This window comes from Heliangelus exortis, chromosome 16 (genome assembly GCF_036169615.1).
Source record: "Heliangelus exortis chromosome 16, bHelExo1.hap1, whole genome shotgun sequence".
Classification (NCBI taxonomy): Eukaryota; Metazoa; Chordata; class Aves; order Apodiformes; family Trochilidae; genus Heliangelus; species Heliangelus exortis.
In genome coordinates, this window is record NC_092437.1 from 1,530,322 (window position 1) to 1,558,109 (window position 27,788).

The 27,788-nt window shown below is 63.3% G+C and overlaps 1 protein-coding gene across 2 annotated transcripts; it reads right to left on the minus strand.

Moving 5' to 3' along the window:
- SLC12A5 (solute carrier family 12 member 5) lies at positions 1-27,514 on the minus strand. 2 transcript variants are annotated; one of them, XM_071759473.1, is made up of 27 exons: positions 27,350-27,514; positions 16,755-16,849; positions 16,412-16,543; positions 16,057-16,203; positions 15,367-15,421; positions 14,306-14,436; positions 13,880-14,121; positions 13,588-13,799; positions 11,884-12,051; positions 10,973-11,071; positions 10,793-10,850; positions 10,157-10,331; positions 9,273-9,391; positions 8,885-8,983; positions 8,633-8,752; positions 8,397-8,501; positions 8,148-8,316; positions 7,350-7,545; positions 7,100-7,269; positions 6,884-7,015; positions 6,536-6,643; positions 6,241-6,363; positions 5,970-6,157; positions 5,675-5,689; positions 5,044-5,177; positions 4,507-4,617; positions 1-4,368 (listed from the first exon to the last, which is right to left on the minus strand). In XM_071759473.1, the coding sequence occupies exons 1-26, from the start codon at positions 27,441-27,443 to the stop codon at positions 4,526-4,528; spliced, it is 3,378 nt and encodes a 1,125-aa protein (XP_071615574.1). In that variant the 5' UTR covers positions 27,444-27,514; the 3' UTR covers positions 1-4,368; positions 4,507-4,525. The 2 variants fall into 2 exon arrangements, with proteins under 2 accessions (XP_071615574.1, XP_071615575.1); XM_071759474.1 differs by lacking the exon at positions 27,350-27,514 and adding an exon at positions 23,423-23,571.
- Between the last annotated feature and the right edge of the window lie 274 nt (positions 27,515-27,788).

A 27,788-nucleotide genomic window follows, 5' to 3' on the forward strand; every position in this document is an offset into this window, starting at 1 on the left:
TGAAGGGTGTAATAAAATCATTTATTGCATTTTGTGCAGACAGGAGTCTAGAAAAATGAATACAGGTAAAGCTGTAAAGCATTAACAGGGAGCATTCAACAGCCGAGGAGCCACTCCTCCATTAATACCTGCACAGAGAACACAGGGGCTGTACTGAGGCGGCCTAATGCACAATACTGAAACACTCACAGAAATTAAATGCAAGCTTACTATTTTTTTTTCCAACCTGTTTTATTTACAAGGCTTTAAACTTAATTGCATTGCTCTGCACACAAATTCTCTAAAACACAAAGCTTACTAAATCACTACATGTCTACTGAAATATTGCACTCGAATAAAAGTCACTTGAATGGACGTAGAACATCTAGCTACAGTGATTAAAAGATTATTGAATGAACTGACTTTGTGATAACATTCATAACAAATATATTGCACATGTAGCACAGAAAGTGTTGTAACCAGCAAATCTTAGACCTGTTGGTCCTTCTGCTAGTTTTTAGTCCTGCTACACAGAGGAGGGTCTTGACTCTTCTAGTGCAACTCTTACCATTGTGCAGTATCTGGTCCTTCCTCTTGTCCAGCTGTGGCTCAACTCAGCCCCAGGCTGGACGCTGCCTGTGCCTCCTTCAAGCACTGTTACCTGAACCTGGTTGTGTCTGGGGTGAGGTGAGCCACCTGCTCCTGCTGCAGGGATCTGTGCCCACCCAGCTGGCAGGGACACAGCGACTCCCGCAGCAGGGACCAGCACCCACCACTGCCCACCTGGTGCTGCCTGGCTGTGGGTGCCACTGTCCCACACAGCGCTGCTCCCGCAGCACCCTCCCTGCCAGGGAAACAAACTCGGGGGTCAAGACCTTCCTTTCTGGAACAAAAACCCAAACCTGTCTGCGCATGTGCCAAGGAGGAACTTGCATGTCTACCAGAGGAGGACACTGTCTTCACCAAGGTGGAACGGCAGGAGGGTGCTCCATGGGGAAACTGAACACTCACAGAGGCCGAACGTGCAGGGCTGGGTTTGTAAACTAACATGCAGTGCTGTCTGCCAAAACCGGCCCTCTCCAGCTAGTGCTCAGCAAGACCTTGCTGCCAAAACCGGCGCCTTTCTTGCTACAGCCACATTTTGTGTGGCAGGGATGTTGGGACAGCCCTGTCTCTCTGGAGCTGTGCCCTTGCTCTTGCGGAAGGATGAGGAAGGGGAATGCCTGGTTTCAGGGGTGGGAATAGGAAGAGTTTGCCATCCTGCTCCCTGGGGGAGCTGGGACTGCAGTTTTGCCATGGGGAGGGTTGAAGCGGTGCTGGGGGAACAGGGCCTGCTGAGGATGCTGGGGAGGCAATGAGGCAAGCCTCTCAACAGAGATGCGTGTCCTGGTGCTGCCTCAACAGTGCTCCACGGAGAAGGAGCATCATTCCTGGCTGCCCCACAGATGCAGAAGAGCTCTTTGCCCTGGTGCTGCTGAGGGTGACAACCGCCATAGCCCTGACCCCTGCACTGGGACCAGGCCCAGTGGAGTGGCTGGGTGACAGCCACAGCTGGAGGGTGACCGCAGGGAGCAGGTGGCATCTTCTGACAAGGCAGAGCAGCTGGCAAGCATTCTAGACCCAACAAGCATGGTGCTAGCACATGAGGTGAGTGGGCAGGGTGCTGTGCACGCCTCCCCCCTTGCTGCAGGAGTGCCTCACATTATTTTGGGAGGCTGGAAACAGCACGTGAGCTTGTGTTTATGGTGATGCAGGACCCACTGCAAGGGGCAGAGCAGCTATACATGGGCAAATCCTGGTTCCTGTGGGGCTGCCCTTCCCAATGTTAAAGGAACTTTTCCCTTGCAGATGCCTGCCTGCTCTTTCAACAGTTCCTGAGCAGCTGAGGCAGCAGCAGGACCAGAGACTGCTGCCTTGCATGGCTGCACCACTTATCAGCCTGGAGGTCCTGCACTGAAACTAGGTCCTGGCTCACCCTGACGGTCACTTCCTGTAAACGCTGAGCTCCCCATGCCCTTGGGACTTGCTTCTACCCCAGAGCCTGCAACACAGACCGATGCAGCCGTGCAGATAGCCAAGCTACCCTGGCAGAGTCTGGGGGGGCTGGGGCAGCTGCTGAAGAGAAGGGAGGCACTTTGGGAGTGATGGAAATGCAGGAGCAAGGTATGAGCAGGCACAGGTGTGCACCTGGGGCTTGGGTTTGGTTTGGGAGTGTGTCCAAGTACTATCGTAAAGCAAAAAAACCCAAACAAACCAACATCAAAAAACCCACTGCTTTTTATGCAAGCAGCCCTAAATAGCTTTGGCCTGGACCTGGAGGAGCAGAGGAGCTCTGCAGAGGGAATAGGGACTGCAGGCAGGGGGCTGGATGCTGGGACCAGCCATGTGGGACAGGAGGTAGCCACTGCTGGGCCACCCACTGCCGCAGCACTGGCTGGGGGCTGCTGGGGTGTGGGGAATTGTGGGGAGGGGTCTGTGGGGGGCCAAGGAGGCCAGTGCTCTAGTGCAGGGGCTCAGCTCTGGCTGGGGACAAAGCATGGCCGCTTGGGGCCAGGCTGGTGCAGAGCCAGCAGCACTGCTAGGAGAGGGCAACTCTTGGCAGGCTGCACTTCGAGTGGAAGCTCAGATCTGCTGTGAAACAAGTTCATAAAAGTCTGTGACTTCTTTTCCCTGAAAACTCTTAAGAAGTTAAATTGCAAAGAGAATGAACCTGCAACCTGGCCCTTTCCCCAGGGCTGCCTGTGGCTGGGGAAGGCTGCAGCCTCCACCACTGCTCCAGAGCACTCGGTGCCATGGATGGGCGCCCATTTGGGGCAGGAGCAGCCCGTCTCGGCTCCCTGTCCCCATGGCCTGGTGCTAGCAGAGCCCTGCATCTCTCGGAATAGATATAGATCTCTATATATAGACTTCATCTGGTTCTATTAACATAAATATGATCACTTTAAAAATACACGTACTGTATTATGTACACTATGTACACGGGGCCGGGGCGGGCACTGGTGGGTGCCCTGGCTGCCCTCGGCACCACTTCCTGCGTGGTTCCTGGAACCATTCACATTTGTTAAAAGCTCCTCAGTTTCTCTGGGATGAGAGATGCTGGGGGAGATGGGGACAACAGGGAGGTGACGGTGACGCTGCAGCTGCTGCCAAAGGTAAGAAGTGTTTGAGCTGCCCCCGTGGGCCCTGCTGCTAGCATGGGGGCTGCCTACAGTGGCACAGAACAGTGGGGACAGTGCCTGGGTCCCCTGCGTGAGGGAGTTCTGTGATGATGGTGGGACCCCCACAGCCACCCCTTGCTGTGCGGTCTGGCCTTGTCAGACCAGGCAAACAGACCTTGCATATGTTAAAACTACACACAGCTCCAGACCTTCCCACAGCCCTGCAGCAGTGTCTGTGACTGCCCGAGGCCGGGTTATTGGCGAAGCCTTGGGGAGCAGCAGGGAGCAGAGTGGGCATGGTGGGGGAGGGACCAGGACACCACGTGTAGTGCTGGGATGTGCCAGGCTGGCCAGTACCGGCAGCCTGAGAGCCCCCTGGTGCCCCTAGTGCAGTGTGGTGGGAGGGAGACTGACTGGAACAGGATGGACCGGACTCCTCTGCGCCTGGGGCAAGAGCCGGTGCTGGTGCCAGGGTGGCCAGCAGCACGCCCATGGCTCCAGGGCCAGAGAGCAGCTCCACCTCATGCTGCACACCGAGTGGAGAGTCTGCTCAGCTCCAGACACTGCAGCTCTCCACCACGACAGCTATGCAAGCACCGGGAGAGCACCAGGGCAGAGGGAGCCTGTGGTCAGCAGGGAGGGGGACAGGGAGCAACCCCCACCGGCCCCAGGCTGGCATCCTGCTGCTGCAGGGTTGCACCCGACTCCCCGCAGCTACCCCCACCCTCTGCCCTCTCCAAACCATCACGCTGTGTCTCTGCCAGCTCAGCCCTTGGCCTGCAGAGACCGACGGCACCAAGGTACCAGCGAGCTGGGGCCGTCGGGGCCCATCCCGGTGAGGGGAGTCAGGGGGCAGCGCCGTGGGGGGCAGTCCATGGGGCGAGGAGCATCCGTCCGGCGGGGGAAGCGTGCTGGTGGCCTCTCCTCTCCTGGCGCCTCATCGGGGCACAGGGTGCGGGCACAGCCAAGGCGGGAGCAGGGGTGGTGGGTCGGTGCAGCCTGGTGTCTGTCTTGGCCCAGCTCCCTCCTGCCCGGCCGGGGCTGCAAGCAGCGGTGCAGGGGCTGGCGGCAGGGCTGGCCCGGCAGGGGCGGGCGGTGGCAGCAGCGCTGGGCTCTGGTGCTCAGTCTGCGGTACAGTGTATGTATTTATATATAAACAAGGACAGCAGTGCTGTGATGTTGCAATGAGGATCAGCTGCTCTGGTGCTGGATGCTCCCGGAAGATCTGGTGCTGCAGTTCAAATGGAGAGATCAGGGGCACGGCCAAACCCAGGTGAAGTTTCTGCACACTGTCTGCCCTCTGTCCGTCCCTCCTCCCTCCAGGAGCGCAGTGCAGAGGGGTGGCAGGGGTCTCAGCGTGCAGACAAACCTCTCTTGTGCGCCGTGTTTCAGGAGTAGATAGTGATGACCTCCCGGCCCCCACCACGCACCAGCAGCACTCGGTCCAGGTGCTCCGTCAGCACCTCCAGGAACTCCATGTCTGCAGAGCCGTCAAGGAGGACTGTGATGGAGAATGGGGACAGCCATGTGCCATGCCTGCCCAGCCCAGTGCTCAAGGACCTGAGGCTGCAGCATGACACCCCCCCACCAGAGCTGGGAGCTGGACAGGTCAGGCCTGAGTCAAGGGGCCAGGAGAGCCCACCCATGCCAGTGTCATCCCAGCGGCTGAGCCCTGCCATCTCTGCCTGCACCCCCGCCTCAGGCCATCACACTCACACATACAGAGGTGATGGCATGGGGCCCCACCACCCACCAGTGGGCATTGGCTCCGCTGGATAGACAGGCTGGTGTCAGTTGGACCCAGCCAGGAGTAGGAGGCACGTGGGGGGGCTGGGCTCAGACTGGCCCCCTCTGGACTGGGGGTCTTGGTGCCTGCCCCGCAGCAGTGACCCTGTAGGAAGGATACAGTTCTCATCCCCTTTCCGGTTGCGGGGAGGCCCCGGCATATTCAGCAGAACCAACTTGGCGTCCTGGGACTTCTTCACGATCACCTCATTGAGCTTCACTGCTGTGTGCATCCTCCGCACATTGGACTGGTTCCTGAGGGCAACAGCAGGGGTGGGCACTGGGATGGGCACATACCACCTCCAGTCCCACACTGCACATGAGGGGCCATGAGGTGCACTCATACTGCCCCAGGGAGGGCTGGGCTGGGCAGTGGCTCAAGCCCAGGGAGCAGTGAGGTCTGCCAGACACAGCTGCTGGCAACAGTCCCACACTATGAGCTGCCAGGCCACGTGGCAGTGGGCAGAAGCAGACGGTGTGAGTGCGCCATGGGTGCCCCAGCCCAGGCTCACAGGAGCTGCTGGCAGCATGATGGGGCAGATGGGGACTCCATGGCATGGGCACTGTGACACAGAGTGTGCAGGGGTGGCAGCCACGGCCCCCGTACCCCTGGGTGAGCCGTCTGGCACCACCTGCCACAGCCCTGCTGGCTCTGGGCTTGTCACCCCACATGCAGTGGCATAGCCACTCCCCGTCCCCCCTCCAGTCCCAGCCCTCTGGGTCCCAGCCCCCCCCCCCAGACCCAGACTTACAGGTTCTCCCACTCCCTGCAGGAGCACAGCAGGGCCGGGGGAAGAGACAGAGAGAGAGAGAGAGAGAGAGAGAGAGAGCACAGAGGTGAGTGCCAAGTGGGCACCCCGAGTCCTTGCAGTGTGCTGACCAGGCACCCCAGCCTTCCTGGGGACCCCCCCCTTGTCCCCCCCAGACCCTCAGCAGGGGTAAGCTCAGGGCACCCAGGCTGCCAGACCCAGCCAGTGCTGCTCAGGCCCTGTGGCAGCTGCCTGGACAGGAATGGGAGGTATGGGGTGGCAGCATGCGGGGCCATACGGCTTCATGTTGAAGAAGTCCTTGATGCCTTCAGGGCTGACAGGGCTCTTGCTCTTGTTCTTCTCAGCCACAGACTTCTCCTTGGTCCAGGTGAGATGCACCTTCTCAGGAGCTGTCTCCACCTCGTCACCGGGGGACTGTGAGCTGCTGGAGAAGGTGGTGGTGTTTTTGTCGTGGATGAGCTGGACCTGCAGAGAGGAGAGGGGGATGGCATGGTGGGCAGGGGCTGGGGCAGTGGCTGCTTGGGCCCCATCCTGGTGCAGTCCCTCACCTCCTCCTCTGGCTTCTCCTCAGCATCGCCGGCCGGCTCCTCAGGGACATCCAGGCGCAGGCGAGTGTTGGCTGGGTTCTTGCGCCGGATGGAGCCACGGGACTCATCAGTGATGCTCTGGATCTGTGCAGGGCAGGGTCAGCCAGGGGAGTAGGGCAGAAGTGGCTTGGCTGGGCAGATACCAGCCTGCAGCCCCAGCTCCCCAGCAGGATGAGTGCACAGAGCCACAGGGCTGCTTAACTGGCAGCACAGCTACCACAGGGCCAGACCCACCCAGGCTGTCCTGCATCCTCACCTCCCGCTCCCGCTCGTTCTTGGTCAGGTGCATTTGCTTGAGGATCTGGGAGCGCTGCTCCATCACCAGAGTCTTCTCATAGGTGTAGGCAGAGATGTCGCTCTCATGCTGTGGGAGGACAGGAGAAACAGAGGCCAGAGCCAGCTGCACCCACTGCTCCCAGCCTGGCCCAGTGTGTCCCTGTGGACCTACATGTCCCTGTGGTGCTTCATGTCCCCATGGTGCTTTGTCCCACCTGTGGTGCTATGTCCCCGTGGTGCTGTATCCCGCCCCCTATGGCAGGGTCTGGCTGGCTCTCCCACACACACCATCACAGGCTGTGGCACACACTCCTGTCCCAGTACTCACCATCTCCACCACCTCCACCTCGGCAGTGATGCGCAGATGGTACAGGAAGGTGGTCAAGTCCTTTTTCATCTGGATGCTGTTGTCGTCCATCTGGGCCACAGTGAAGATGCGCATCTTGCACTTGCGCCAGACCTGGGAGGAAGGGAGGGAGCTGTGGGCACGGCTGGGTGGGGACAGCCCCCTGCCCCCTGCCCCATGCTCTGGTGCCTGAGCTACCTTGTGGTGCCTCAGGAGGAAGGGCAGAAGCATCAGCATCCCCCCGTCATGGACAATCCACCAGACATCAATGTGGCCCTCTGAGAACCGCTCCTGGTTGCCCGGGAACATCGCAACATTCTTGGCCACCAGCAAGGCCAGGTGCCCAGCCGTGGTCTCTCGCACCAGCTCTGTGAGGGGAAGGGCCATGTTACGCGGGGTGGCTGGCAGCACCTGCGGTCTGGTGGCCCCAGCCCTCCATGGTGCCTACCAATGAAGTTTCTCCAGGTCTGGTGGTCCTCCTTCTGGCGCCAGCTGCGGGGCCAGCCCACCAGCACTGTGTTGTGCTGCAGTCCCCCCAGCCCACTGGACTGGATTAGGTGGGACATGCCATCCCGCAGGTTGGAGGAAATCACCACCTGGCAGAAGCCCTTCACCTTTTCTGCTTCCATCAGGCGCCGGATGGACTGCAGTTGGGAGAGAGGAGTCAGAGACCACATGGACAGGGACAAGCAGTGTGGCTGCCAGCCCCGGCAGCACCCCGGCCAGGCAGGGTGAGGGGTGCATGATGGAGGATGAGGGGTGAAGGATGGGAGTGCAGGTCCCCATGGGATGCCCCGGTCCCCGTGCCTCACAGCACGCTGGCGGCTTTGGGCCAGGAGGGGTGATGCTAGCGGTGAGCAGAGCTGGCACAGGACTCTGCTCTGTGCCAGGCAGAGGGTGTCCCCGTGCCAGGGCTCTGACAGGCGGTGGAGCAGCAATTAGAGTTATTTACTCAGAGAAATTATAACATGTCTGCATGGGAGAGAAAGTGTTTTTTTCTGAGGGCTTAATCTCATTAATGTGCTGCCTGGCTGGTGCAGAGGGGCGGGGGTAGGAAGGGATCCTGCTCTGGCAGGGAAAGGCTGCCATCCCCCTCCCTGCCAGGCACCAGGGCCAGAGGGGCTGTGGGGAGGGTCAGGGCTGCAGCAGATGTGGGGCAGCTGATGGCTGCTCAGCACAGCAGCCCCTGGCCAGGCACTGTGCTGTGCCGTGCTGTGTGGTGCCCTGCATCCCTAGCAGTTCTCACCTCCTCTGCCCTCTGTGCCTGTGGGTGGTTGTCCAGGAAGGTCCCCTCCAGCACAGATGCCACAATGGTGAGACCCTTGCCAGCCTTCAGCTGAGACGTGAAGGACAAGAGCTGCGGGTGCACCACGTTCTGCTCATGATCCCCGCGGACCAGGACCAGCAGCTGTGGCCTGGAAGAACAGTTCTGCAGTCAGCATCTGCACTCCCCCAGCCCCAGCCACCACTGTTCCCCAATCCAGCCCAGTGTCACCTCCAGTTTTTGGTGTGCGGTGGACCCTCCTCCAGCCGCAGCAGGGCGTAGCGGGCTGCGCTCAGGGACAGCCCCCGGATCCCATCGCCCCATTCCTTCTCTGCCCTGTGGGAACCAGCAGCACATCAGGGATGTCCTTCAGTTCTGGCCATGGAGCACCAGCACACTGGAGCATCCCAGAGAGCAGTCCCTGCCAAGGAGTGGCTGCCAGACCAGGCAGGGTGGGTGGCCCTTACCCGCGGTACTCGATGTATTTGTAGATGAGGCCAGCGATCAGCATGGCGACCAGTGCGTAGTACCAGGAGCAGATGAACATCAGTGCCAGGCAAAGGCTCATGCCCAGGAAGGACAGGGTCCTGAAGGGAGCACCATGCTGTCAGTGTGTCCAGAACCCACAGCAGAGCCAGGGGACTTGGGGGAGTGGCAGGGCACCCCATCCCATCCCCTCCCATCCTATCCCATCCCATCCCATCCCTGCCCTAGCTCACCAGTGGTAGTAGCGGAAGCGAGGCCGCCAGTTGGGTGTCCGCAGCAGTGTCTGCACCGCACATGCCAAGTTGACGAACATGTAGCACATGAGGAAAAACCTGCAGGAGAGAGCAGGAGGCTGAGCAGGGTGTGTGGGGATGGATCAGGGCCACAGATCTTCCCCTGCCACAGTCCAGCCCCAGGGGTCCAATGCTGCAGTGGGCCCAACCAACAGACAGGACCCAGGGCCATGGGGCAACCAGGTCACAGCGGTGGCTGAGGAGAGCCCCTGGGCTCCCTGCAGGGCTCCCCCCTTCCCAGGCAGGGCCAAGGCAGCAAAGAACCCCCCTAGAAGCAGGGATCAGCACAGGGGGTGCAGGGACATAAGCAGACAGACACGCTGCCTACATGGAGAGGATGGGAGCCACCTCATCCAGGGAGGCAATCAGGATCCCGATCTCACAGATGCAGGCGGTGAGCAGCAGGGCCCATGTCGGCTCTCCGTTAGCCTTGCCATGACCGAAGACCTGGAATGGGGACAGGGAGGGGGCACATTAGGGCTCTTCCATGCTGGCACTGCACAGCCCTGGGTGAGGGCCCTCAACACAGCCCAAGGGGCTGTACCCTCCTGTGCACCCAGCCCTGGCCAGGAGCACCACTGCAGTGAGCTGGCACACAGTGTGTCACCAGGGAGCAGTGCCAGGGCCAGCAGGACAGGCTTACACTACCAGCACAGCCCCCATGGCTCCTCTGCACCCAGAGCAGCCTCCATCCCCTTGGGATCTCCACCCAGGGACAAGCCCCAGCTCAAGCCCCCTCCAGCCCAGGACATACACACTTCTGGTGTGGGGACACAAAGGGGGTCACAGAGGGTCTGGACTGGGAGTGGGGGCCAGGGGATCATGCCTGGACACATTAGGGGGTGCAGCTGACGCATGCGAGAGCCAGGGCTGGGGCTGGCAGGGTGGGGGAGGGAGTATAAAATTAGCCTGCTCTTCCCCGGGGGAGCTGTCAGGTTGGATTTGGAGAGATGAGGCTGTGAGAATGCGTCTTCAGAGAGCAGATAAAATATGAAGCGGCACAGCAGCAGGGGGAGGAGATCTTGGACCTCACTGGCACAACACCATGGGCAAAGCCACCACAGCCCCCCACTGCCATGCTGGTGTTGGCAGAACCAGGGCTGGGCTGGTGGTGGTGCCAGGAAGAAGCCACCGGTGCCCAATGGTCTGCCACGGTGGATGGTTAACTGGTGGGTGCTCAGGGCCATCAGTGCCACACTTAGGGACACCTACCCTGAGGAAGGGCACAATCCCATCCCTGGAGATGGCTTGCAGGAGGCGGGGTGCTCCAGTGAGGCTCTGCAGTCCAGCCCCACAGGTGGAGAAGAAGGAACCGATGACAATAACCCACGGGGACGGCCATGCCAAGGTGCCAACCACCAGGTTCCCATTGACAGCTTCACCAAACCTGCAGGGCACCGGTGTCACCCACAGCTCCATCCCATGGCTGAGCCCAGAGTGTACCAGAGTCGTGGGGGCACAGCTGAGGGACACTGCTGGGGGTCACAGGGAAAGGCCCTGACCTGGCTGCTGACAGCCCCCACCTCAGGGCGGGCCTCAGGTAGTCAGGGTCCCTCCCCATCCCCCAAGCATGGCCATGGGGACACCGGAGGGGTGGGACCCTCATGACAGGAGGAGGATGATGAAGGCTGCATGCAGTTGGATCTTGTTTATGTTGGCGCTGGTGACCCAGAAGTGTCACCTGCTGTGTGGAGGGAGCTGGGCTGCCTCAGATAGGAAAGGAGTGCAGGCAGCTCTCCCCCCAGGACCCTCACAGACCCCTTGGTGCCACCCTGTCTGCCCACTGCCCCACTGTCCTTGGGGGTTGCTCCCAGAGGCTGCCAGGCTCCCCCCACCCCTCACACTCACTTGTCACGCAGGACAACCCCCTCGATGCATGCCCCAAAGAGGACAACAGAGCTGATATCTGCCAGCAGGTCAAGGAGCACCAGGAGGATACAGAGACCCCCACCCCAAGGGCACCAGGACCCCTGCATAGCAAGGCAACCCAACCTCAGGTCTGCGGCCCAGGTGAGCTCAGAAGGATACAGACAGCAGAGGTGGTGGCTATGGCCAGGATGGTGCCAGTAGGGATGGACTTCTGCGCGTCCCGCAGGTCTCCGGAGCGGTTGGAGCCAGCCATGATGCCTGGGGGAAGGGAACAGTGTCACCACTGGCACAGCCACAGCCCTCATCGGTCCCAGCTGGCAGGATGGCTCACACCAGGCACTGGCTTGGTGGCAAGCCAGGATAGGGAACAGGCACACATCTGCCATGGCCCAGGGCCCCTGGCCCACACTCCCCCAGGGCTGTAGTCAGAGGTTGTTTTAAGGATAAGACTCAAAACTCACTGAAGTAACTTGTCTCATTAGTCCATAATTAGCTCAAGCAGGGACAGTGACTGTGAGGGTGACAGGGCTAGGACACAGATGGTGCCAAAGGTGACAATGTGGACAGAGGGATGACACTGCTACAGCAGTGGCCAGGGTGGCCGTCCCCCTGCCTGGCAGGACCCCTCATCCTGGACACAGCCATCGGCCACTCACCCACCCCACCAAGGACTGAGCAGGACCCAGCCAGCTGCCTGGACCCCAGCACTGGGCTCTGCCAGTGATCACCACACCTGGAACAGCCCTTCTGGGGGTCCCACTGGCACCGGCAGAGCTGTGGGTGGGACCCAATGTCTGCATCCGTGGCACCACCAGGCTGGGGGGGCTCCTCCACCCCCGAGAGCTATAAATACCCAGCGCTGGGACGTCAGTTCTGTGCGGTACTGTCAGATCTGGAGCGTGGGTGGCTGCGTGGGAGGCGTGGGCTGACACCCACCCTGCCACCATTACCATCACCACTGTCACCACTGCACTGCTGCCACAGCACGTGGGGCTTAGCTGGAGCCACCTGGCAGCATGTGTGCCCACCAGTGCCTGTGGCACATAAGCGGTGCTGATGCCAGCTCCCACCTGTGACTGAGGGGAAGTAGATGCCTACGAGGAGGGTGAAGTAGGAGGTCATATCACTGAAGACATAGGGCTGGTCCATGTCCAGTGGAGTGTCCGGGGGGCTGACAGAGGGCAGCCCTCGCTTCTCCACAATCACCCCCTTGGTCAGGTACGAGCTCCAGAGGTTCTCTGCAGGGGGGACAGGAGGTCAGGATGGTGTCAGGAGAGGACAGAGCATGAGGACACCCAGCGCCACCTCCCCCATCCCAGCACAGGTAGTAGCAGCAAGAGAGGAACCCCTGGCACATCTCCAGCCCCTCAAGAATGCACAGGAACACCCATCCTGGTGAAAAACTGAGCAGCATGGAGGGGTGACTGGAGCAAGAACGTCCACCCTCTGGCATTATCCCTCCAACATAATGGAGGAGCTGACATGGGATTGCACTAGCAAATAATTATGAGGGTAATATAATTAATGCTGATCAACATAGGTTTAAGGAAAGTGGATCGTGTCAGAGTAACTTGATAATGTTTTTGATGGGATTACAAATGCTGGGCTGACGTAACAGGCTTAGTGTCCCTCCACGTGCTGCTTGCTGCCTTGGCCACAGCTCGGGAAAGAAACTGGAGCAGCAACGAGCGGCCAGCGCCGGGGCACGGCACGGCGAGGGGCTGCGGGGGGTCACAGGGCACCGAGCACCCCCTCCCAGCCTCGCCAAGCCCCCTGGCTGCGCTGAGGTGACAAAGGGGGCTGGTAGTCCCCCACTCCTGCACCCCTGCCTGGCTCTTCCTCCTGGAAGGGCGCATTTCGCCCCCCAGGGACCCAGCGCGGGGCATTGCCAGCCCCGGCCGCCTCTGCCGGGACCGCACGGTGGTACCATGCCCCAAGGGTCTGTCAGCCCAGTCCCTCTCGCTACCAGCTGCGCCAGAGAAGGGTCCTGGCTCCGCACCACGGTCCTAGATGCTGGAGCATTTGCCCGCAGCCAGGGACGCCTGATCTGCCCCATGGGACGTCCACCAAACGCGCCGGACGGCAGACACAGCCCCGGGATGAAACCCGAACACTGCGCCCGGCTACGTGCTGCTACTGCAGCCGATCCAGACCCTGTGCGGCTACGGAACCACTGGAAACGGAGCCTCCGCGAGCTCTCCATGTGCACCGTGCACGGCACGTCCCGCACAGCCACCGACGGGCACCCAGCCTGGCACCGCGGGAGTGAGGGCACTGCCCCGCCGATCAAGGGTCTGCAAATACCCCGAGCCAGGCACCGGCCTCCACCACCCAACCGCGGAGCGTGAGCACCTGGCAAATGCATCAGCGGCTCTGGAAAACAGGTCAAAAGTGGCTCCTCCTCCCAGAAAATTCATGAGTTTTCTTGAGCCCTGGCCACAATCCTGGCTCAGCTGCAGCCGGAAGCAGCCAAGTGTCCCCGAGGGGCAAAACCTCAGATCGATGCCAGCCCTTCTGAAGGCCAAGAGGATTATTTATCTCTCCCCAAACTTTAGGTATCCTGCGTAGTGCTGTTGTGGTCTGGCACAGACTGCATGTGGGTGGCCACAGCACCCAGCTCGGTCCCATGGTTTGGGAACCCATTCTGCTGCCCAGTGCAGGGTGAGTGAAGCTGTGCTGAGGTTTGTCCTGTGCCTCTATCCCCATGCCTTCATCCATCCCTGTTCCTCCGCCCCCATGCCCTTCCCCTATGTCTGTCTCTGACCCGTTCCCACCTTGGATGAGGCCGCTGGCAGCACCAGGGATGCCCTCAATCTCAGTCACATTGTTCATGGTGAAGTACTCATCACAGGTAGCGTTGAGGAAGCGGGAGGTGCAGAATAGCTCCCAGAGCTTGGAGCCAACTGTCTCATTCCCCTCCACCACCACCTTGGTGCAGAGGTCGAAGCCATGGCGCGAGAGAGTCCTGTTGCCTAGGAGGCAGATCCTGGGGAGGGGGCAAACAGGACTCAGCTGTGCACCCCGACCCCCCAGCCCTACTGCAGCCCCCCAGGATGCTGCACTCACGGGAAGCTTGGCGGGTCGAAGGCTGACTTGATGACACCAGCATAGATGGCAAGGATGGAGAGAATGACACAGCCCAGGAAGACCAGGGCAAACTTGTTGACGTACTTGACGCCAACAAAGACAACAGTGGCCATGCAGGTCAGCACACAGGTGCCGTACACACGCATGTTGTTGAGCATCGCGGCTGCCTCTCCACTGGCATCCTCTGCTTTGAAGATGGCCATGGCCGGGAAGATGTAGGCCTGGGAGACAGTCATGGCATCATCACCTGGCCAACAGCCCCACAAAGGGGACCTGGAGAAAGGGTCCCTTGACCCCACTGTGAGGCCTCAGCTCCTCATGGGCAGCATGGACAGGTGAGGCCAGAGCTGCCCAGCCAGGAGCTGGGGCCTCAGCACTACAAAGGGGGAAGGACATGGTACTTACCAGCAGGATTTCGATAGTGCCCAGGATGTACATGGCACCAGCAAAGGTAGTGCCCAGGTAGAAGCAGAGCCCCACAGCCCCCCCGAACTCAGGTCCCAGTGAGCGTGAGATCATGTAGTAGGAGCCACCAGCTGCAGAGAGAGTAAAGGTGGTTCCCTGCCAGGGGTCCCCAGGAGCAGGATGGGGACAGTGCTCAGGGGAGAACTGGGCATAGTCCCCCAGAGCAGCAGTGCTGGCAGAGCCTTCCCCAGGAGCCCAGCAGCCAGGTGTGATGGCCACAGGGACACACATCCTCTGAGATGCCAGGGAGGGACTGAAGCCCTGGGGACATGGGACATGCTCTTCTCTGTCCTCCCAGAGGAACCCTTAGAGCTGGGTGGCTGGGATAGATGGTCCTGTCACAGCAGCAGGATGATAAATAGCTTTAATTACAGCCTGCACTGGGGCTGTCTGTCCTCTGCCCAGACTGGCAGAGCAGCCAGGACAGTGCCACTAGCCTGCTCCCCACTGCCCTGTGGGGCTGGGGACCCTCTGGGGAGGCAGCTCAGGGTCATCTGTATAGCCAGACCCTGTTGGAGCCTTCCTGAGGATAGGGACTGGATGTAGCAGAGTCCAAGTGTCCAGCAGGAAATGTCACCCCACCACCCAGCCCATGGCACCTGCCTCCCCATCCTCCAGCCACCACCTCTTCCTGCTCCCCATCCTGCTATCACTCCCCACAGTCTCACCCTGGTGAAGGGAGGAGCCATGGCTCTCACCCCCATCTGCACTTCACAGCTCTGAGAATGGGTGGCAGCTCCAGCAATGGGAATCCTAGTGGGATGGTGGCAGGAGGCCAGGGAACCCTGGCAGTGACATCCAACCCCCATGCACAGGGCAGCCCCAGAGCCTGGCCAGCATGGGCCAGGGAGCAGGATGGCCACAAGGATGCTCTTGGAAAAGGCCCTTTGCCAACCTCAGCCCAGCCCTTCTGGGGCACAGGGACCCCAGCAGGCACCCAACCCGACAGGGAGCCAGCTCCCCCCACCCCAGCACACACATGGACATGGACTGGGCTCTACCTGGCACCACACCATTGGTGGCAATTGCACTCATGGAAATGGCTGTCAGCATCGTCTGCAGGAAGAAACATGGTATCAGCAACCAGCAGAGATGCCTCCATGCTGGGGTGGGGGGACAGGGGAGCAGGAAGGGAGAGCTAGGCCATACTGGGAATAGGGGGGTCCCTAGTGTACTGGCGGGATATGGGGCTCCCTGAGGCACTGGTGGCATGTGCCACAGGGCTGGGATGCCCGAAGCAGGTTCAGATGCATGTGCAGGAGGCCAAAGGGCTGAGTTCCTTGGAGGAACTGGCAAGGCCTGAGGTGTTGGGGGTCCCCAGGCTGCCCAGGATGCTGCTTGTGTTCAGCCCCACTAGGCTCTGCCCTGGGGCCACCATCCTGGCAGGATGACAGCACAGCAGGAGGGCCAGGTCAGGGACACCCCCACCCCCCCACACACACACTCTATTCCCCATCGTCTCCCCCCCCCCCCATCCCCACCTGCATAGCAGCTACAATCTGGGTCACTGAGCACCGTTCAGTTGCTGATTCCTTTGGGAAGCTAAAGGTTTCTCCTTACTGTAAGTGGGGCAGGGGCTAAGGCAGATCAGGGCAGGAAAGGGCAGGAGCTGGGCAGGGTGGGCTGGCAGATGGAGCACCCCTCACATCTCAATGGGTGCACCCCCAGCCCCTGGCAGCTCCATCACTCACGCAAGAGCAGCAGAGGAAGACCATGCAGAAGGACTCCATTATGCCAGCGATCCCCACCACCCAGGTGAGGCGCAGGAAGAGGATGACCCCAAAGATGTTCTGCAGGCAGGGCAAGTAGACGCCCATGAAGGTGCCCATCCGTGGGGCCTGCCGAGGGAGCAAGCAGCTATTAGGACTCATGGTCCCAGTGGGTGGAGGAGCAAGGGGTCCTGCTCCTCCTGCAATTTGGCTGGGGGCCCTGGGTGAAAACCCCCAGAAGGAGCCAAGGGATCTGGCCATCCCTGGGGCAGCCCATGGCCCAGCACTGGGCAGATGGGGCTGGGAGAAAGGGCCATGTCCCTCCCACACCTCTCACCTGCACTGGCTTCTTCTTGCCTCCATCATTGTTCTCAGCCTCCTCGTGCTCCCGGCTGCCCTGTGGCAGGTTGGTGTAGTTGGCCAGCCCACTCAGCAGGGACGAGACCATGGGGCTTGTGTCCATTTCCTCCTGTGGAAAGCAAAGCCCCAAGCTGTGAGGAAAGCTGAGAACTTCACCAGATGCTACCCCACCACCCTGCCAGACACAGCCACAGCAGCTGGGGGACCCTTCCCAGTGCTCCAGAGTGTCCTGGTGCCCAGGGTGCATGTCAGAGTGTGAGGGACAGCTGCCCAGCCCCCTCCCTGGGGACCCTTCCAGCCCCACAGCCGATGCACTCTACCTCAAAGAGGGCCATGTTCTTGCCATCGTACTCTTTGCCCTTCTCCAGGTCTGTGCTGTTGATGAAGGGGCTGCTCTCCTTGGGGTTGCCATCGCCTGCAAGAGATGAAGCCCAGTAACCCCTGCCCCAGCCCCTCCAGCTTCCATGGGAAGACTGTCAGAGTTGTGGGCACCATGCATGCACCTAATCCCGGGATGGGTGGCAGCAGCCCCTGCATCCCAACCCTCAGCATCGCCTCTCGTGCCGTGCATGGGCCAAGGCCGCCCGTCCCCAGGAGCCACTGCCCAGCCAGGCCAACATGGAACTGTCGGAGTGCATCCAGGCGGTGCGGATCCAGGGGGAACCCTCCGGCGGGACAGTTGGCAGCAATAACTCACTGGGGCTGCCCGCAGTGCTGTGCCTGCAGGGACGCGATCCGGCCGGCTGCTCAGCATGGCCATGGCCAGGATGGTCCCAGCGTGGTGCCTGGGAGCTGGGTGAGCAGTCGGGTGGCTGGCCCTGCTCCCCAGAACGCACCGCAGACGCAGGGGCTGTACGTAGGTGTCCTGCGAGTCTGGGCAGTGTCGGGTGGTGCCACCACCGGGGGCTGCCGCTCTGCTCGGGGCAACGGAGTCGCCAGCAGCGGTGCAGAGCTCACGGAGCTTCTTGGCCGGGGCCGCGGCAGCTCGCTGCATTAACGACCTCGTGCAGAAGAAACCCGGAGTCGGCTTAATAGCGACAAAAGCAGCTGAGCTGCAGAGAAGCAGAAATAAATCAGGCTGGAAATGGAGCAGCAGCGAGGACGGCTTTGCCGGAGCGGTGCAGCCCTCAACGGAGACCGGGGCCCGAGGCAGGGGCAGCGCGGGGCAGGCAGCCAAAGGACCAGAGCTGAGCAGAGCAGCTCGGTGGGTAACAGCCCCCGTGGCACAGCGAGACACGAGCAGCAGACCCGGCCCCGGGCAGGTGTAGAGAGGCACCCCACCACGTACTGACCCCCAGGGCCTGGTCAATGCACTGACGGAGGCAGTGGCACAGCTGGGGCAGGGTGACAGACCTGCTCTGCTCCCCCAGTCCGGAGTGACAGCCATCCCTGCCACAAGCCTTGTGTGCAGAGCCCGGGAGCACCCAGGGGCGCAGGGACAGTGCCGGGGACAACCATGGGCCAGGGCGACGTGGACACCCGTGCCCAAGGGACAGACCTTGAGACTCGGGAGCAGCCCGGTTCCCTGAAGCCCGCCTGACTCCTGAAAGTGATTTTCCCTGGGGACCTGGGGAGCCACCTGCCCGCGGTGGTGATTCATTCTCTGCAGCCTCCCGGCAGACGCGGCCCTCCCGGCCGGTCGGGAGGGGGAAGCCCTGAGCGCTGCAGGTGGCAACCTCCAGCCGGTGCCCCCGGGGTGCAGCATCCCGCCCGGCATGGCCGAACTGAGAAGCAGAGCCCGCAGACTCCTCCGGCGCTGGGACAGCCGCAGCAGCGGGACACTCTGCAGTCCCCTCGGACACACGCCTGGCACCTCTGGCACATGCCCTGCCCCGCGTCCCCCCCGAAATGTGCGCGGGGGATTCTCAGCATCGACCCAACGTGCCCCTCGCTCCAGGTTTGTTCTAAAGCTCGTTAGGTGACAGCGGGGGCTCCCATCCAACCGCACAGGCTCCGGTGACCACGTAGACATGAGACAACAACCAGGCCAGGGCGGTTCGGTGCCCACCTCCCCCTGCCCCGTCCGAGCGGGGTCTGTGGGGGAAGGCAGCCCGGCAGAGGGATGTGTCGCAGCCCGGCGAGGCTCCGGCAGCTCGTTGGGAGAGAGGAGCCCGCAGGGGCCTTGCCTCACCGCCTGGTACCGACGACATCACCGTGCTGGTTTCCATGGCAACGGCGAGCCACGGCCGCCTCGGCTCCTGCTCTTATGTAACGGCGCAGGCAGCCGGACCCCGGCCCCGCACGGCATTGGTACTAGCACCGGCACTCCGACCCATCAGCACCAGAACACCAACCCAGTAACATCAGCACCCCAACCTACTGGCACCCTGACCCACCAGCACCTGCATCCTGGCCCCACACAGCACCCACACGGTACCCGCACAAAACCCAAACCTCGGCCCACTGGCACCAGACTGCACGGCCAAACCTCCCGGCCCAGCGTGCCCCAGCCCAGACTGGGCACTGCCCGGCTCTGCACGACAGAAACCAGCAGCACCCCGCGGGGCCCACGCTCCACTCCGCTGGCACCACAGCAGCACCCCGAACCTTGCACTCCCTCCCTTCGGTCTGGCACCGGGGTCATGAGCCGGCCTGAGGCACCAGAGCCCCTCGCCTGACAGTGGTGACAAGGGGAATGGCACCAGGAGACGCCCCAGGCTTGCAGGTGGTAGGGACACGGGGACATGCAGTCAGCACAGCTCCGGCATCCCCGGTCACTGCTGGCGGGACCCCCGGCCGCTGCCCCCGGCACAGCAGGCTGGAGGCAGTTGAGCGTAGGGCCTCGGGGTCCCGGGTGACGACACGCTCCCCACTCCCCGTTCCTACCGGATACCATTTTGCCGCAGAGGGGCTGCTGCAGCCTCTCCCCGGCAGTTGCCACTGGATCTGTCAGGCAGGGGCACCGTGGCTCCTGCCCCCCACCTGCCACAGCCGTGGCCAGACCCTGCCGGAGGACAGCGAAGTGTGGGGGGGAACATCTCGGGCATGGGAACAGGCAGGACACTACCAGGGGTCCCCAGCGCCTGCCCGTGCCCGCTCCCCCATCAGAGCCCGGCCAGGAGAGGTGAGCGGAGCAGAGCCGAGCCGTGCCAGGCTTCGATCCCGGCGCTCCGCCGCCCCCCTCCCCAGGGATCACTCAACAGGAATCGGCCTTTTAATTTGCTGCGGCGGCTGGAAGGGCTGCCGGCGGCATGGCTGGCAGGAACCGGCAGCCCCACTGTGGGCACCGCGCTGCCCTGCTCTGGCGATGGTTACCGACCTGGCCTGCCCAGGATGTCCCAAAGTCGACCCCACTTCTCACCCAGGGCCCCTGGAGCCAAGGGATCGTCCCTGCCACGCGAGGCTCACCCACCCACCAGGCAGCACTTTGGCTGCAGCACCAGCCACAACGCCATCTCCTAATGGCTTTTTACTCAGCTCTGGATCGGGCTGGGAAGCATCATGTCCCTTTTCTCGAATCCTCCCTGATCACATTACATGGCACAGGGCAAAGGGGGGAGCCCAGGCAGCCAAACCTGGTAGGCAAATTAACCAGAATACCTGCCAGAGCTGCTGCCTGGACATGGCCAGCTCGTCCCCCCATGGGGCCCGGGTCTGTTTTGGCCACTGTGCACAGCAAGCTCTGGCCAGGGACATGGGGCACTATGCTATGGCCCCAGCCAGGAGGGCAGCAAGCAAGGGAGGACAGAGGCAGCTGCTGCACCTCCATCCCTACTCCTGCAGCACCCTAGGACCTGCTGGTCTGTGGTATGGGGGTGCTGGCAGCTCAGGGACCTCCTGTGCCAACCTGGCCACTGCCTTCCTGCACCAGTCCCAGGGGCAGCAGCAGCATGATGGCTGCAAGTGACCTGGGAACATGGTGGGGCTGCCCTGATAGCACACAGGGCACCTTGAAGGTGCCAGAGCGTTTGACAGCACCAGCTGGCAAGCAGCCTCCTCCACTCCCTGGGGCTCTGCTCGCAGCAAGGGGTACCCCAGGGTGACCCCAGCAGCCTGGCAAGCACATGGGCAAGCACGTGGCCCTAGGTAACGTTCCCAGCTGCTGCTGCGTTGCAGGAGCTGCTGCCTGGCAAGGCCAACATGCTGTTCTGTCACCCCTAGCCATCAAGAGGACTTGGCCACATATCCATGGTCCTGGCCCCAAGCTGCTGGCCTTGGGGTGCCCTAAGCAGATGGGAAGGGCCAGGGAACCCTTATGGTAGGTGGCACCTCTGGTCCTACCCAGGCTTCCTTCTCCTCTGAGTAGGGGGATCTGCCAGGTAGGGCAACCCTCCCAGAGGCCATGGAGCCTCAGGAGGCAGAGACCACCAATGGTGGGAGCAGTGCCAGCTCCAGGCTGCAGCACAATGACAGGGTGCAGTGGGGTGGGGTGGGCTGCTCCCCCCAGCCCAGGGCTGTGCTTTGCCTCTATAGCAGCAGGCACACCAAGTGGCCTTTTGGGCTGAATTCTTTCACTGCCTGACCCATATTAGACCAACTGCTACTTCAGGCCTATCCTCTTCCTTCCTAAACCCAGGATTATCCTCCCTTTGATCAGTCAGCCCTGCAAGCGCAGGATTTCCAGCACAGGCGCTTTGGCTTGCTGCGTTTAAACAGCTTCTCAGATTCTCCGACAGCCCGAGCCCTGCCTTCGAAATGGCCGTGAGCAGAAGCTCCAGCAAAGAAAGCCTCCCTGCTCCTTGTGCAGTGGCATGCCTTTGGGACAGCATCCTGGCATGGCAGCCTGCAGCAGGGCTGCATCTGACACATCCACACCCCAAACAGAGCCCAGACACTGCAGGCTGCCTGCTTCCCTGCATCCCACCGCCTCCCTGGAGGGTCTGCACGGCCCAGCCCTTACTGGGCTGCCAGTACTGGAGCCCTTCCAGCCCTTGTCACAAGGCTCCTGCAGGCTGCCCAGAGCAGGGCCCTGAGTGGGGCCCTGAGCCAGAACAACTGCTCAGTCTTTCCAACAGAAATGGCCTAAGTGTCCACCTAGGGCTCCAGCAGGTCCACTGGAGCATCTGGGGCATGCAAGGGAGTGGTCCTGCTGGCACATAACAACTCTGCCACCCTCCCTGGGGTGTCCACAGCCTCCATACAGACCCTGCACAGGGACCTCAGTGTCACCCTCAGCAGTAGGAACAAACCAGATTTCCCTGCAGCAGCTCCCCCTTGGCTCAGGCACAGGGGCTCTGCCAAGCCCCTCCCCACAAAGGCTCCCCGGGTCTCCCAAACACCTCCTGCCCTTGGCTGCCTCAAGCCCCTGCCACCAGCCTACAAGGCACCATCTTGCCAGGCCTGGCTCCAGGGACAGTCTGCCTGGTCCATCTGTGGTGGCACCATGTCCATCCCTCCTGCCAGACCCCAGCAAGGCAGAAAAGCCCATGGCTATGCTGCCAGCACTGCTGCGATGGGAACACAGAGAGAGAAGGATAAGTCCTGGTGCTGCAGAGGACAAGGGAAGCTGTAAGAGCTCAGGGAAGGGCATGGCCGAGGGCAGCATGGCTCCCCCCAGCCCAGCAAGGTGCCCTCAGAAGGCTCCTGCCAGCCCTGACCTTCAGTGGAACAGTGAACAGCAAATAAAAAGGCTCAGGTCGACAGAGCAGAGTGAACACCAAAAGCCTCATGGTAGCTGTTCTGGAGACTCACTGTAGGCAGCTGGGAACATCTGCAGTGGCTTCCAGAGCCACTGTGCCCTTCCAGCAAACCCCATGAGGAGACCTGGTGAGGGGGCCTGATGGGCTGGGGGAGTCAGAGAGGCACCACAGGTCCCCTTGAGCACACAGCTGCATGTCCCTGTCTCCAACCATCCATGTGCCCAATGGAAACACCTGCAGGAGCAGGCGCTGCACTGCTCGGGAACCTGAGGCTGATCGTGGCCCCGCAGGGGTCCTGGACCCTTGCAGCAGCTTGGCTGATGGTCAGTGCCTCAGGGGGAACTCAGCCCAAGGTACCAGCAATGACCTGGCCACTTCCAGGGCCTGGTGGCCTCACTGCCCAAGGGGCTGCAGCCTCGGACCCTCGCACACAGTGGCCTTGCTTGTCTATATTGCACCGCGGCTGCACCATGGCCGGTATGGCAGGGGCTGGCAGAGAATGGCACAGCATGGGCCAGCAGGGCACAAGCTAGACACAGATCTGCTTAGGTTCTCTCAGCACAGCACAGCTCCACACAGCTCGGCTCGGCATGGTTTGGTACGGCACGACAAGGCTTGGCAGGGCTCAACTCGGCTTGACACAGCACTGCTAAGATCGGTTTGGCACAGCACGGCCTGGCACAGCCCAAAACTGCCCAGTACTACCCGGCACTGCAGAACGCGGCTGCCCCGGGCCGAAGCCTCCGCTGCCCGCAGCTCAGGGCCAGGGCAGCCGCTTCAGCACCACGGACAGCGACAAGGGGGGGGGCGGCTGTTGGGGGGCGGCGGGGAGGGGGCGGCAGTAGAGCTGTGAGGGGCGGCAGCTAGGGATGGGGGGGCGGCAGCCGGACGGGGGAGGCGGGAAGGAGAGGGGATAGGAGGTAGTTTGGGCAGCGGGGGAAGGCGGGGGGGGCCGCAGCCGGGGGCGGGGACCCCTTCGGGGGTCCCGGGGGGGTGGAAACGGGCCGAGGCAGCAGCCGCCGGGACAGGTCCGGCGAGAGAAGGGGCAGGCGGGGTGGTCCGGAGCACAGCCCGCCGCCCCCGCCTGGAAGAGGCTCCCGGTAAGTCCTGGGTACAGCTCAGCCCCGCCGCACCGCCGTTTGCCGGAGCTGCCGCAGCGGCGGGAGCGGGGCCGGGACTGCGCGGAGGCGCCCGCGGCGGGGAGTGGGAGCAGCCCCGCACCGTCCGCCGCAGCCTCGCGGGGACGGTGACCCAGAGCCGCCTTTGCGGCCAGTGCTGCCCCGCGGACGGGTCCGGCGGCCGCGGCAACCCAAACCCCCCAACCCCCGGCTCCAAGCCCGAGCCCCGGAGCTCAGCCCAGCAGGGGCGACTGTCCCGCAATCCCCCGGTCCCCGGTGCCGGTCCCTCACCTTGGCTGGCGCCGCCGTCGCCGTCCTCGCAGTCGGCCAGGTTGTTCAGCATGGCGCCGGCTGCCGCACGCTGCTGCCCGAAGCTGCCCGCGCCGCGCTCCGCAGCCGGCCGCGTCCCCGCGCCGCCCCCCGCGCCGGGGGAGGGGGCTGCAGTGCGGAGGCGCCGGGCTCACGGCTCGCTGCTGCCGGCGGAGCCCAGCCCGGCCGCCCGCTTCATCACGTATGCAGGAGGCATTGCCCCCGCCGCGGCGGGGGGGGGGAAAAAGGAGGGGGGGGGGGCTAAGCAGCGGGGGCGGAGGGAGGCGGGAGGGGGGGGGGCCGCGCAGCCGAGAGCGGGAAGAGGGGGTTGGAACTGGGGCACGGCAGTGCTGCGGGCCCGTCTAGCGCGGGCGGGACGGGCCCCGCACCTCGCACGTCCCCCGCACTGGCCCTCTCCAGTCGCGATGGGACGTGCAGTAGACCCTATGTCTAAGGGGGGAACGCTGAAGCCTGGAGTCAGGGCAGCCCTTGCACGGGCAGACCCGTACCCTGTCCCCGGCCCCAGGCGGACATCTCCCGGAGGATGGGTGCAGCTGCATGGGGAGGGGGGCAATGGAGGGGGGGAGGGAGAACGTGCCAGCCAGCCATCTGCAGGCAGCAGGGTCTCAGCTGGCGAGAACCCACTGCCCGAGCAGCGGGACCGTCCCGCAGCCACCATCACCCAAGCTCCCTCGGGGAGGAGCGGGGAGAGGGGGATGCAGCCAGACCACCCAGCAGGTCAGGGGGCTGCAGCGCTGCAGAGCGGGGAGTTCTGCCTGCAGAGGGGAGCAGACCTGGACTGATTGACCCTCCGGGTCTCCAGGAGGGCCCCCATTCAGCACAAGAACCCGAGGCATGGTGGGTCTGGGGCTGACCCTGGAGAGGGGGCCGACCCCCAAGCCCTGCTGCTTGCTATGGACCCCTTGACCCTCGCAGCTCCGCCGGCAAGGCCGGGAGCTCAGAGCCGCCGTGGGGCTGGGGGCTGCTGGGTGGTCTGCGCTGACCCCCCAGGGCTGCTCACAGCCCCCTCCTCCCTCACCCACTGAATCCGGAGGACTCCGGAGCAGGAGCTGGCGGCAGCTCCCGCCATCTCCTCCGGGGATGGCTGAGATCATGAGAGCCCGCTGGCGTTAGTTACCTTCTGACGGCTGTAATTAATTGTTTACTTTCTCCTGGTAATGTCCCAGTTATGCTGCAGCGCGGAGGCTCTCTGGCCCTCACCTTGCGTGGGGGGGAGGGCTGAGACCCCCTGCCTCCAGCCCCTGCCCTGCTGCGGCCGCTATCCCCGGGCCTGGCGTCCCCCGGGAGCCACAGCTGCACAGCCCCAGCTCCGCGACACACAGTGCGGGACAGCCGCAGGAAGGGTGGGCAGCACGGGCACAGCACTGTTCTCCATCCTCTCTCGGCCCCCAGACCCCGCGGCTGCCCGTCCCCTCGCCCCTCAGCTTCAAGCAGGAGTCAGCGCTGGGATCAAGGGACAGGACTGGCCCCCGCAGCGGGCATAGCGGGGTACCGGGGGAGTTGCAGAGCCCACGCGGGCCGGGGGCTGCGCGGGGGCCATCCAGCCAGGGCAAGGCGTCGAGAGGTGGTTTTGCGCAGGAGGCCGCAGCGCGTGGGCTCGGCACAAGAGGGATTTCCTACTAAAACAGATGGGGGGGGAGGGAGCACGTGAAAGACCACTAATCCCCTAATCCCGGGATTATGGCTCCATTTCAGGGGCTGGGATTTGCCGCGCAGTGTTATAGCTCGCGCGCACTCGCATCGGGGGGGAGGCTTACGAGGGATGTCCCCGGGCCAGAGCCAGACCGGGGAGGCTCGACACACCCAGCACAGCACTGATCTAACCCCTGGGGCCGGGGTACGTGGCCCCAGGATGCGGGGAGCGTGGGCTCGGTATGGTTTAGGCAGCCCCCGTGCCCCACTCCTTTCCCGGGCTGCAGCGCTCCCAGGGTGCCGCTAAAGGGGTCTGGCATAGAGGCCGCTGGGAGAGCAGGGGACGGAGAGAGGCTGGCGGCTTTCCCCGACATGGGGGGGGATCAGCTGCAAGTGGTCCCCGATCCCGGGCGCAGGCGGGACCCTGGCGCAGGGCCACGCTCGGCACCAGTGCCCCACTTACTGCCAGGAGCTGCTCGGGTGAGTGGGGGTGAGCTGCGCAGCTCCGAGGCCAGGCCAGGGGTGGACATGGCACAGCCGGACCACCCTGTGCTGCCTCTGCGCGCCCCCCACCCCGGCATGGAGACACCGAACTGTGCGAGATCCAGAGAGCCAGTCCAGGACAGGCAGCATCCCCGCTAACAGCCCTGTGCCCCCTGAGAGCTCCCCCCTCATAGCCCCACTGCACCCCCACGCCACGCAGACCCCGGGTGGGGGGGCCGTGCCCCGCAGCCTTTCGCAGTGGGTAACCCCGGTAGCCCTCGATTGTCCTGTCAACTGCCTCGAGTGGGACGTGGTGGAGGCGCCGGGAGATCTCCCTGGGGGCAGCAGGAGGGCAGGGGGACACCGCCCACAGCTGTCCCACCTATTGCAGCTCCGGACTGCGGGATGCGGCAGCTCCGGGGGATGGCTGCAGCAGCGGGGGTCAGCGTGCAGGGGAGGCCGAGCCCCGAGCCCCGCACCTCGTGTTTAGAGTGGGGGTTGTGGGGGATCCAACCCCGGTATCCCACGGGGGGCCACGTGCCCGGGCCCCTCCACAGATGCAGCAAGGGCCGGTGAGGTCTCTGCGACTGTGTGTGTCCACCCCCCACAACGCCCCGCGGGTTTGGGAAAGTGGCTGAATACTCCCCAAACCTCGTCCCCGTCCTCCTCCTTTAGCATCAGGAGCAGCCGGCAGCGATGACACCATACCCGGTTTCCATGGCAACGCGAGCAGCTCCATCACCGCTTGGTTGCCATGGCAACTGCCGCCCATAACGGCTGCCTCGGGACACGGCAGTAGGGGGGATCGGGGGGGGGGGCTACGCTCCAGGGATGCCCCGATCCAACCCCCACCTCCCCACAAAAAAAAATCCGGACCAGAAGGGGCGTGGCCAAACGGGGCGTGGTCAACACAACAGTGCCCCCTGTCGGCGACAAGGCGCCCCGCAGCCCCAGGTCGCACCCGTGTGGGGGTCTGCATGGGGCAGCCCCACTTGAGGGCGACCACCACAGGCCTGTGGGTGGAGCCTGGTGGGAGACACCCATGGGCCAAGGGGACTCGAAGGGGCGGGTAGTGAGGGGTGACAAGCTCACCACCACCCACCAGCGCCCTTCGCGAGGGCGCAAGGTCACACGGCTCGGCGCAGCACGGGGTGGACATCGGTCGGGTTTCTGGGATCGATATGGCTCCGGTGACAACACAGCTAAAACCACCACCTCTCCCCCGCCCCCGGGGAACTGCGAGGCGACAGCCTGCCGGCCTCATGCCCAACGCAGACCTCCATACATCCCACCCTCTTCTGCGGGTCAGCCTGAGGCCTTGCACTCCGCAGCTATCCCCCCAGCTCTGTCCCTTACTCTGACAGAACCCTAGGATGGGCATGGGAGCTCCTCGGGTAGTGGGGGCTGCCCTCGGGGAGAGCCCGGGGATGAGGGGTCCTGCCCTGGTGCCTGAGCCCAGTTCCCACTCTGCATCCCCTGAGCCCTTCAGACTCCTGCTAGCCGCGTTCTGGGGGTCCCCGCTGCGTCCGAGGGGCCAGGCTGACCAACTGCCAGCCTGGGGTAACTCTGAACCCCCCCACAGTTCCCCGACGGCCAGGCCTTGCCCCGCAGACCCCCTCCGATCCCCTCCCCTGGGACGCTGCTCCGCGGACCCTTCACACGGACACCCTACAGAACCCGTCCCTGGACCCTGACGGAAACCCCGGGAGCCCTCCTCGCAAACCTCCCTCCCCCGCGGACACCCCCATCAGCGGCAGCGTCCGCGCCCCTCACCTCCGCCGCCGTGTCCGGGAGGGCCGGTGCTGGTGCCGCGGGTGGACGCGGGTCCGTGCCGGGGCAGCGCGGTGACTGTGAACCGCCGGCTCATGGCCCCGCCGCCTCCACAAGTGGCTCCGGGCCCCGCGGCCGCCGAGCGCGGCCCCGCCGGGCGCTGACCGGGGTCCTAGTGCCGCGGCACCGCCCGCTGCCAGCCCCGCCCCAGGGGCCCAGACCGGACCGGAGCGACTCGGCTCGGCCCTGCACAGCGCGGTCCGGCCGGTTTGGCCCGGACCAGCACAGCGCGGTCCGGTCCCACTGGGCCTGAACCGGCTCGACCTACTCCTGTCGGTTCCGGTCGGTCCCGGTCGGCTTGGCCCGGTTCGGTTCGACGGGACAATCCACGGGGTCTCCGGACGCGGCCGAAGCCGCCCGAGGGTTGCTGGAACCGCACCCC